This window comes from Malania oleifera, chromosome 4 (genome assembly GCF_029873635.1).
Source record: "Malania oleifera isolate guangnan ecotype guangnan chromosome 4, ASM2987363v1, whole genome shotgun sequence".
Lineage (NCBI taxonomy): Eukaryota > Viridiplantae > Streptophyta > Magnoliopsida > Santalales > Ximeniaceae > Malania > Malania oleifera.
This window is the reverse complement of record NC_080420.1, coordinates 9702642-9714328: the sequence shown is the minus strand read 5'-3', so window position 1 is coordinate 9714328 and position 11687 is coordinate 9702642. Positions and strand designations below refer to the sequence as shown.

Below are 11687 nucleotides of genomic sequence, written 5' to 3'. Positions count from 1 at the left end.
GAGATTTAACAAACATGCAAGAATTTCAATGAATTAGCTAGCAAAATTCGACTTAAAATTAAATTTGAGAGATTGGCCAAATGTCATCTCCTTTACTTCTTATTTGGAAGCTTGAATTTCAAACCATCTATTTGGATTTGAGTAAATTTATAAAAAAAAATAATATAGTATAAATTATATTGAATTTTATCAAAATGTACACAAATTTAAATTCAAAACTTAGAATTTGTGCTCACAAATATTTAGTAACTTTTTGTATGGCTTAGTTTGACTAGAAGATTTTGTTGGAGAAAAGGAAGTTTAGAAAAATAAAAAGAAAATTTTTTTTCTTTTTATATCAAATAATATTAAGATTGAAAATTGGTTCCAATATAATTTAAAATAATAAAAGTTAATAACAAGTAAAACTATATTTTTATTCATTAATTTATAATCATTTTGTTTTCCTCGTCACTATTAGATGACTAAACATGCCTGAACAAGAAAATTCATTCTTATTTTCTTTTTCTTTTTAAATATTTTCAAGTTCCAAACCATGTTCCATGTCTAACAATTTTGAGTAATAAATATGAATTATAGGAAATGCTTATCTTTTCAGAAGGCCCAATGATTACTCCCACATACTGTATCCAAAAGCTTTCCATTACCAAGTGCTCCACAGTTGTCCATACACATTTACAGTATCCCATTCCCAAAGTCTACCCTCCAACTCCTTCCTCTTGCCCTATTTAAGGTCCGAAGAAGAAGAAATAAAACCCTAAGCTCTCACCATAAAACCCTAAGCTCTCACCATGGCAACCCACCAACCCTTGCTTCAGCCTCCATCGCCAAGACCTTCTCACACCTTCAAGAATTTCCTCTGCCTTCTCCTCTCCCTGTCTGCCATTGTGGGCCCAACAGCCCTAATTGCCTTCCACCTCATCAAGTCCAGCCCCTCTGATCAACCCTTCCTCGCCCAAGTTTGCGCCCGAGCCCATGACCCCGATTCCTGCTGGAGCCTGCTTTCAGAGGTCGGGCCGGTCACCCGAACCAACGGTGCAGATCTTCTCCAGATTTTCCTCATGAAATCGGCGGTTCACCTCCGAAATGCCATTAAGTTGGCGGCGGATGTCCGCAGTCGGATCAACGACCCGAGAGAGGGATCCGCCGCGGCCGACTGCGCCTACCTGATGGACCTATCCATGGACCGGATAACCAACTCGGTATCCGCCCTCGGGAAGCGAACCTCTGGTTCCGGATCCTTTTCGGATGCCCACACGTGGCTGAGCGCCGTGCTCACCAACTACGTCACGTGCCTAGACGGCCTCACCGGGTCGGGCCGATCCGCGATGGAGCCCGGTCTGGGGGACTTGATATCCCGGGGGCGGGCGGCGCTTGCGATGCTGGTCGCGGTCTCGCAGCCGGACGAGGAGGAGTTGGGCCGGTCGGGGAGGGGGGAGTTTCCGGCGTGGGTCTCTCGCGAGGACAGGAGGCTCCTGGAGGCGACATCGGCGAGGGAGATCAAGGCTGACGTGGTGGTGGCGAAGGACGGGAGCGGGAGGTACAAGACGGTGGGGGAGGCGGTGGCGGCGGCGCCGGAGAAGAGTCAGAGCCGATACGTGATACACGTGAAGAAGGGGACGTATAAGGAGAACGTGGAGGTGGGGAAGAAGAAGACGAACGTGATGATTGTTGGGGACGGCATGGATTCGACGATTATTACGGGGAGCTTGAACGTCGTTGATGGGTCTTCCACCTTCAACTCTTCCACCGTCGGTAAAGCTCCATAACGTTTATCTTCTTTGCTGATGAATTTTGCAGGAAAGACAGATTTTATGGGTAATAGGCACGTGTCCTATGCCTATTGGCGGACACAGACATGTCTTTTCAAGTTATATGCACCAATCCTGGAGAAGGAGCGATGGAAGACAACGGCTCTGTTTGCTTCAGCTTGGTTGTCTTACGGAGATTTTAAGAAATCTATATTAGATTGATTTGAAAGTTGATAACTTTTGACATAAGTTTTTGTTTTAAATATAAAGTTATTGCCTTCATAATAAAAATTAATGGATTTGTTACAAAAGCATAAAAATTTGGTCAAAATTATAAAGTAAAGAACTCAAAATTAATGAAAAGAAAAATATTTTTTCATGCTACTAGATCATGCATTTCTATTTTATATTTTTTTTTGTTGTTTTGTTTTCTTCTTATTTGCTTCCATCATTGTCAATATTTTTCTATAAATATTTTTTCTAAAATACAAATAGAATATATGAAATAAAAATTTATAAAATCATTTTATTTTTTTTAAAATTTTTTTCTAAAAATCATGCATTTTACTAAAAAAGCATAACATTTTACGAAAATTTTGAAATTTAGTGATTGAAGGTTGAACCCTAGGGAGCCAACCTTGGTAGTTTTCAAGCATGCATTAGGGTTTATTGATTTTAATTTGTAGGGTTGAATTTCGGAAGATTGAACTAAAATAAAAATTAAATTTATTAAGTTGAAATAGATACGATAGTTAGAAGGTATTTAATTGACTAGTAAATATAAGAGATAAGATTTAAATTACACATAAAATAAATAAAGGGTACCAAAAAAATGTCTTCTAAAAGGTTTTATTTTGTATATTTATTTTAAATTATCATTAGTGGGTTAGGACGGGTGAGGATACCAACTATCTTTAACTCATATGTATAAATTATTCAAAAATTTAATGATCTTTGACTTTTCTTTTTAATTTGTATGATTTTTTGTACCATAAAAATCTTACTAAAAAAATTAATTTAATATGATTAAAAAATTTGAGAATAAAATATCAATAACATGTGAAATTAAAAATTCTGTTTAATATATGTGTATTTTATTTTATTTTATTTTTTTATCAAACAACTCCTTTTTTTCTCTTTCACTTCTCAATGTTGTTGATGTTTCAACTTTCAAACGTTTCTTTATATTTATATTTGAAAGCCAGACTATCACAACCCAGGAGGAAATGAAATTATGAAACTTGAAATCTTGTATGCATATTGTTTCGCAGTTTAATGTACGTATACTTTTGCATTAACGCAGCCGCCGTTGGCGACGGATTCATTGCCCAAGACATATGGTTCCAGAACACCGCCGGGCCGCAGAAGCATCAAGCAGTGGCGCTCCGAGTCGGCGCCGACCAATCAGTCATAAACCGCTGCCGCATCGACGCCTACCAGGACACCCTCTACGCCCACTCCAACCGCCAATTTTACCGCGACTGCTTCGTCACCGGCACCGTCGACTTCATCTTCGGGAACGCCGCCGTCGTCTTCCAGAACTGCAAGCTGGTCGCCCGAAAGCCCATGGACAAACAATCCAACATGGTCACCGCCCAGGGCAGGGTCGACCCGAACCAGAACACCGGCACTTCCATCCAGTACTGCGACATAGTGGCCAGTTCGGATCTTGAACCCGTGAAGGGTAAGATCCAATCGTACTTGGGTCGCCCGTGGAAGGAGTACTCTCGGACCGTGGTGATGCAGTCCTCCATTGGGGACCATATTGACCCGGCAGGGTGGGCACCGTGGAGCGGGGATTTTGCTCTGAAGACGCTGTACTATGGGGAGTACTTGGACAAGGGAGCGGGTGCGGGTACAGGCAAACGGGTAAAATGGCCGGGTTACCATGTGATCACTAGTCCAGCAGAAGCAAAGAAATTTACGGTGGCTGAGCTGATACAAGGAGGAGTATGGTTAAAGAACACTGGAGTTACTTTTACTGAAGGGCTGTGAGTATGATCAATTCCTAATCGAACCTCCAATGTGCTTGTGTGAGTGTGCCACTATGTTTTTTAGGTACCTTTTCTTGAGGCTTGTTTGGGTTTTTCCTTGTCCTTTTTTTTTTTTTTTTTGAGTTCTGGCGTTGGAGTGTGACAATAAGCAGAGTAAAGTAACTAAAAATAATAACAATTAACTTAATGTATGTCTATTCACTAAATTTATTTATTTATTTTACAAAAATCCTAATATTATAAATAATCTTCACTTATGACGGATGAATACCATAATTACAATCAAGACACATGAGAAGTTGGACAAAAGCCCGATCAAGTTTCACCCATCTCCTAGTTGGACCAATTTGCCCATTAAACCAAGATATACACCCACCATGGAGCTTTAAATCGACAACACTACAGTTGTTCAAACAATTATTAAACTCCTCCATAGCAGCCATAGGCTTTTGTTCCCTGTTCTCCCGAATAATGTTAAAGTCCCCCCACAATAAGTCAAGGATTCAACGCTACTTGTAAAGTTTCCAAATCTGTTCAAAGACCCCTACACTCATAAAAGGAGCATTTCACATATACAAAGGCAACAAACACTTTTATCCTACTTAAGACCACCCATCCTGCAATCATTTGATTCGACAAACTCACCACTTCAAAATCATCATGCTCATTCCACATTGCCTACACTCTACATCTCATTGCTTCATTTGAACAATAGTTAGGAAATCTTAAAATTGTGCGAAAAGAAACTTAGAGTCTTTATCTAACGTCATAAGTCTCCATACAAATTTCTTGTGAAAAGATTTTTGAATGTCATTAAGGTTCCTTGTGCCAACACCCCCTTCATCTAAGGGCTTACAAACCTTTGACCAAGCAAGCACACTATTTCATTTTTGCCCTACCATTACTCTCCCCCCAGAGAAAAGTAAAGAGAATAAAATTTATATTTCTTATTACCACCAAAGGAACTAAAAGAATCGTTAACGTATGTGTCGCTATGCATGATAAAACATGCCGAATAAGGATGAGATGACTTCCTTGAGACAACAGCCTCATTCTCCAACTTACCACCTTATTTTGAATTTTTGAGACCAATGGTGCAAGCATTCTAGTAGTAAGGCATTTAGAAATCAAATGTGCCCCAAGGTACATAATTGAAAATTTTCCTTTCGCAAAATCTATTAATCGAAATAGCTCCATTCTTTGGGAAAGGTTGATCTTGTTGAACAAAAAGAGAGCTAATTTCTCCTTGTTGATTTATTGGCCAGACCAACTTTCATACAAATCTAACATCTCAAAAAGCATATTCAAAGATCTCCTTTATTCGTTAGCAAAAACAAGCAAGTCATCTGCAGGGTGGTAAAGGCGAGCCTTAGAACATGTTGGTAACCCTGGTGGTTCGGGTTCGATTCCTGCCACTTGTGCTGCACATCCGCGATTTACCTCTTACGTGTTGGCTGTGGGTATGATTGGCGTAGGCAAAAGATTAGTTTGGGAAAAAATGTCTGGGATGTTGTTGTTAATCCAAAAATTTCCAATTTTTCTTGGAAAAAATATGGTGATAGAGGAAGAGAAGATTGTTGAACCTGCTTCCAATGTAAGGGATACAATGTTGGATCTATAAAAATTTCAGCTTACACATGAGAATGAGAACAAATTACATGATTTGGCTTCTAACAAAGGCTATGATTCGGAAGGTAATTTATCTCAACCCATAATTTCATTGTTAAAAGCTTTCAGTAATGGAGTGAGGCAATCCCAATGAGTTATTACTCGTCGTGTAAGATTGAATTTATGAGGACAAAAATGATGGTGTGGAACGTGCTTGGTATAGGCATGTCAAAGAAACGCTTAAGGAATTTAGTTAGGAAATATTAGATATCTATGTTGGCCATGTTGGTAGTGTTCATGCAAGAGGACTCTATGTTTTGTTTCACACAATTTTTAGATTTTCCTAACTATTGTTCAAATGAAACAATGAGAGGTAAAGTGTGGGTAATGTGGAATGAGCATGATGATTTTGAAGTGGTATGTTTAATCAAATGATAGCGGGATGAGTGGTCTTAAATGGGATAAAAGTTCTTGTCACCTTTGTATATGTAAAATGCTCATTTTATGAGTATAGGGGTCTTTGGATAGATTTGGAAGCTTTACAACTAGGGTTGAATCCTTGGCTCAATGTGGGGGACTTTAACATTATTCGGAAGGATGAGGAACAAATTGGGGGGCAGCATAGACCTCTGGCTACTGTGGAGGAGTTTAATAATTGTTTGAACAACTGTGATGTTGTTGATTTAAAGTTCCATGGTGGGTGTATGTCTTGGTTTAATGGGCAAGTTGGTTTGACTAGGAGATGGGCGAAACTTGACCGGGCACTTGTAAATGTGTCGTTCATTAATCGTTTTCAAACTACTAAGTTGGAATACTTGGTGAGGAAGGCATCGGATCACAAACCTATGATAATACAATTCTTAAATCCTTTGACAATACATGGGCCACCTCCTTTCAGGTATCAAAATATGTGGAGTTCTCATGAAAATTTTCTTTCTTTTATGCGTCAGATTTGGATGGAACCAGTTTAGGTTTGGAGCATATGTAAGTTGGTTGCTAAACTCAAAAATACTAAAGTTACTTTAAAGAGGTGGAACGTAGAGGTCTTTGGTCGGGTGGACCCTACTATCAAGGATTTAGAGAATCAAATGATAGACCTGGAGGAGTAGTTGCAAAGAGGATTTAATCAGGAGGTCAAGACAGAGTTCTTGGTTATAAAATGTGAATTGGACTATTGGGAAAAAAGGGAGGAAAGCCATGATTCCCAGCTTGCAAAGAAGTGGTGGTTGGTGGAGGGTGATCAAAATTCTAAGTTTTTTTCATACGATTATTAATCAAAAAAGGAATTCTTCGATATATGGCTTGTGGGTGTCCATCAAAACCCAAAAATGGGTTTTGATTTTGAAAGTGAAAACAACAAAAAAGACTTAGAAAATTACGAATTAATCTCCAACTAACAAAGAATCAGGAGGGCTTTAGCTAGAAAAAAAAAAAAAAACTTAAATTGGTAACAAATAAAGTTTGCGAATTGAAGAAGTAAAGGGAAATAAAATTTTGGGTAAAAAAGAGGGTAGAAGACATTGATCTCTACTGAGGTTTGGTGAAAAGACATGTAGAAAAACAAGTAGAGAAAATGCTATAGAATAGAAAACACTTCAAGGCACGTCATAATGTCGTTTTCTTTAAAACGTTATTTACCCCCACCAGATTAGTGTGTATTGAGTCAGCAAATACGTTTTTAAGATACAATGAAGCCCAAAATATAATCTGATATCGGTTTGTGTTATACACAAATGAAAAACTGATCACAAACACCCTTAGAAGAATGTTGGCCTAACAAGGCTTATGAATCTTATTTTGATGATAACAAATAAAGAAAACTTAACATGTTTTGGTTAAGTGGTGATGTTTTAGGAAATCAACCATATTGTTAACCCTATTGGTCATATCTCGTTTTGATTATGACAAATACTTTGGTATTTAATGTTTGATAAGTTGTATGTAGGATTAATTGGAAGTCTCATATGGTGCACATGGACTTGAAGAAGATAAAGACCTAGAATATTTATTTGTTGTATTTTAATTAAGTTTTGTTTGGGTCTGTAATATTTAAATATTAATGGTTTATAATAATTAATGCATTGCATGCATGATAGGACAAATAAGTTCAAAAACCTTAGACTGACCATAGGTCTTAAATTATTTCATGAAAAAGCCCCATATAACTTAGAAGTATCAATTATGTGAACAGTTGTGTCTTTAATTAATAAGTCCTTGTGTGGGGAAAACTTTTAGCTAGTAAGTCTTGGCATCATTATTGAAAGACTCATTAAGCTTGTGTTTTGATTGTACAAAAATTATTTTGACAAGCTTATACTACAAATATCTCTTGTGCTAGATTTTTAAGAAAATCATTTTTGAAATATTTTGATTACACTTGTTGGATATCCTTGAAACCATACTTGTGATTGAGATACTTTGATATATTATTTCAAAGATTGTTTGAAAATACACTCTTGCAATTTATTGCCTATTGACATTAGATTGAGTGTTATTACACAACGTTGCACTGAGCTTATAGTTCTTATATGTTTGAGGTGTATTGATTATTGCATGTGCATATTGATACATATTTGCTTAGTGTAAGTGTTGACCTTATAGGTCACACCCAATTTTGATAATGACAAATACTTAGGTATTTGATGACTTTCAAATGTATGTGTAGGTTCATTTTAGCAGATCAAGTAATGGCACATGAAAGCATGAAGATTAGTTTCATATTGTAAATTCATTTTATGCAATATGAGTCTGTAATAATAAGTAGGATATAAGGTCTGTAATAATTACCTACATTTCATACGTATAGGATATACTGTTAGTATAGGATATACTGTTAGTTTAGTAAGACCCTAGTAAGACCTTAGGACCCAACACTCATGCACACATATCATTCATAATCAGGTGTGTAAAAAGAAATTGAATTGAACATAATAAGCACAAAATGAGTGAGGTCGGGTGACCGAACCCTAGGAGTTCAAAACTCCTAGGGCGCCCAAACTTCTGGAAAGTCAGCAGTTTGACTTGAGGCTTGGGCTACCAAACCAAGAATGAACACATCGTCCTCAAGCGACCGAACCCTTAGAAAGGGACTTCTCACCAACTCAGGCTGTCGATCCTCATAGTTCAAATTAGGCCTCGGGTGTCCGAACTTTGCACCAGGCTTCCGAACCACGCGCCAATGTTTCTGATTTTGGTTCAGCCAACCGAGTCTAAACTCGGGGACCCGAACTATTTAAAATAAATTTTTTAGCCGAATCTGTTTGGGCGACTGAACTTACACTCAGCCACCTGAATCTTCTCGGGTTACTTAAATTTTACCAAGGTTAAAAAGCCCAAAGCTAGGTTAATTTTTCTAAAACATTTTTAACATTTTCTAATAATACCCTATAGGTCCTAAACAGTTATATTTTTACCTTAGTTTATAAATATGAGTTCATTTGTATGGATTAAGTGTGATTGGCAAAAATCATTAAGTGAAAAATCCTCTCTACTTTCAAAAGCTCATATTGCCCAAATACTCACAAAATTCATTCCCTTGATACATCCTGATATTGTGAGAGCTTATTGAGTGTGCTTGTAATTATTAGATATTACTAATACTCCCACTATTATTGTTTGATTGTTTGAGTTATTCTTGGGGAGTTTTAGTTAAGTTTATCCCACAGATTTCAATATTATAAATCTTGTGTTGGGATAAACTAACAAGCTTTAGGATATTTGTATTATTATTGCAAGTGTCTGTGTTTTTGATGTGCAAAAATGTTTCCTACAAGCTAAAATATTACTCTTGTGCATATTTCATTGAAGTAAATCCTTTGAGTTAGTTTGAGTATTTGATTTGCATCTTTGAAACCTTGATGTGTTATTGAGATTTAATATAACTTGTTTCAAAGATATAGCTTGTTTAGAACACTCTTAAACATTCTAGTGATAATCTCTTGTTGAGTGTTATTTGCACAAATATTCACATCATTGAGCTTACATATTCTATGCTGTTGATGTGCTTGTGATTGATTACGTTTGGTACACATCTGCTTTACTAAGGAGCATGATCACTGTACCTTGTCATATTGTGAAAATATTGTTGTATTACAGATGTGGCCTGAGGGGGCGGTAATCAGGTCTGGTAAGGATTGTTCGTAAAGGTTGAGGTCAGCCCTGTGCTAATTGATTTGATTGTTTAGGTATCGCTCCACCCGTTAAGTGAGCCTTATAGTGGTAATTCTTGTACTTGTTAGCCAAGGCGGGAACGTAGGCAGTTTGCTGAACCTCGATAATATTTCTGGGTGCCATCTTTATTGACAGCTTTCTTGTGCATAATTGGTTAATTTAATTATGCTATTTAATTTTTGTTGTACATTTAAATTGATTTAATTTATCTACATTAGATTGACCATAAGGTTGTGTAATACTGCTATTAGGGGATTAGCCTAGGGCATTAATTTTTGAAAATACCAATTCACCCCCTCCTCTTTGGTTCACGGTAAGGCTAACAATTGGTATCAGAGCCACGTAGCATAGACTTAATAGTTAATTTGCAAAAAATTTTAGATGACTCATAGCACCGTGACCCCTTTCCCCGAGGAACCATCTTCCACACGACCTCTGGTTTTCAATGGTGTTAATTACACCTTTTGGAAACAGAGGATACACATCTACCTTCAAAATATGTATTGCAAGGTGTGGAGGGTTGTCTCTAAGGAAAATTATGTTCCTATGAAAGCAGAGGGTACAACTAGAGTTCCTAAAACTAAGGAAGAATATAATGATGATGATATGAAAGCTGTTAGTTTAAATGCCACTGCTATGAATAATCTTTATTGTGGTCTTGACGTAAATAAGTTTAATAGAGTAATGAAATGTACTACTACAAAAGAAATCTAGGATAAATTAGAAGTCACATATGAAGGTACTAGGGATGTGAAAGATAGTATGATAGATATGCTGACTAGTGAATATGAGGCCTTTAGGATGAATGTAAGTGAGTCCATTCAGAGCATGTACATTGGATTCACACACATTATAAACTCACTGCATGCATTAGGTAAGACCTATCCTACATATGAGATGATTAGGAAGATCCTTAGAGGCTTGACTCTTATTTGGGAAGCTAAGGCTACAACCATTTCTGAGAGTAGAGACCTTAAGGCCATGACTCTAGATGAATTGATAGGTTCCCTAATTACCTATGAATTAGCTATAAATGAGAGACTCAATGAATATAATAGGGCAAAAAAGGTGGCTGTATTGAAAACTTCCACTAATACATCTAGTGAATGCAGCGAGCCTAACTTTGAGGATGATATAGCCATGCTAACTAGAAAATTCAGCAGATTCTTCAGGAAGACTAGAAAACCATACAAAAGATATAGGGAGTTTGCATCTGATAAGGGAGAGTCGAGTAAAAGAAAGGATAAGTCAAATGCTCCTGCATGTTATAATTGCAACCAGGTTGGGCATGTCAAGCTAGATTACCCTATACTGAAAAAGGATGCTAGGAAAAAGAAGAAAGCTATGAAAGCTGGCACTTCATAGGATAAACTAAGCAGCAGTGACTCAGACTCGTACCGCAGCGACTCAGAGGTTGCTAATCTATGCTTGATGGCACATGATGATGAGGTGTGTTTGTGATCATCCTCCTCCAAGGTCAGGTGGTACCTGGATAGGAGGTGCTCACGGCACATGATCAGTGACAAGGCAAAATTTGCATCAATCACTCCCAAGGATGGAGGGTACGTGATGTTTGGTGACAATGCAAAGGGACGCATCATTGGCGTAGTTAAGGTCGGTAAAGATCCCTCTCTAATTATTGATAATGTTCTGTTAGTTGATGGTTTGAATCATAGTTTATTGAGCATTAGTCAATTGTGTGATAAAGGATACAAAGTGTCATTTGAAAATGATAAATGCATAATTGAATGTAAATCAAATCATAAAGTGCTTTTTACTGCAGATCTCCATGAAAATGAATATACTACTACTTTTGATAACTTAACTTCACAACAAGTAACTTATTTTTCTACAATAAATGAAGCTAATTGGTTATGTCATAGGCAATTAGGACACACTAGTATGGATTTATTGTCAAAACTAGTAAGAAAAGATTTAGTAGAAGACTTGCCTAAAACACCATTTGTGAAAGATAAAATCTGTAATGCATGTAAAATGGGTAAGTAAACAAAATCTAGCTTTAAGAAAAAAAAAATTATATCTACCACTAGACCACTTGAAATGCTTCATATGGATTTGTTTGGTCCTAATTTTGTGCAAAATCTTGGTGGTAAATCATATGCCTTTGTGATTGTTGATGATTATTCTAGGTTCACATGGGTGC

General features: G+C 37.1%; 1 protein-coding gene across 1 annotated transcript; it reads left to right on the top strand.

Moving 5' to 3' along the window:
* The first annotated feature begins 759 nt into the window (after positions 1-759).
* LOC131153277 (pectinesterase-like) lies at positions 760-3933 on the top strand. Its single transcript, XM_058105481.1, has 2 exons — positions 760-1755; positions 3055-3933. Exons 1-2 carry the CDS (start codon positions 792-794, stop codon positions 3744-3746), a joined length of 1656 nt encoding a protein of 551 aa, XP_057961464.1. The 5' UTR covers positions 760-791; the 3' UTR covers positions 3747-3933.
* The last annotated feature ends 7754 nt before the right edge of the window (positions 3934-11687 follow it).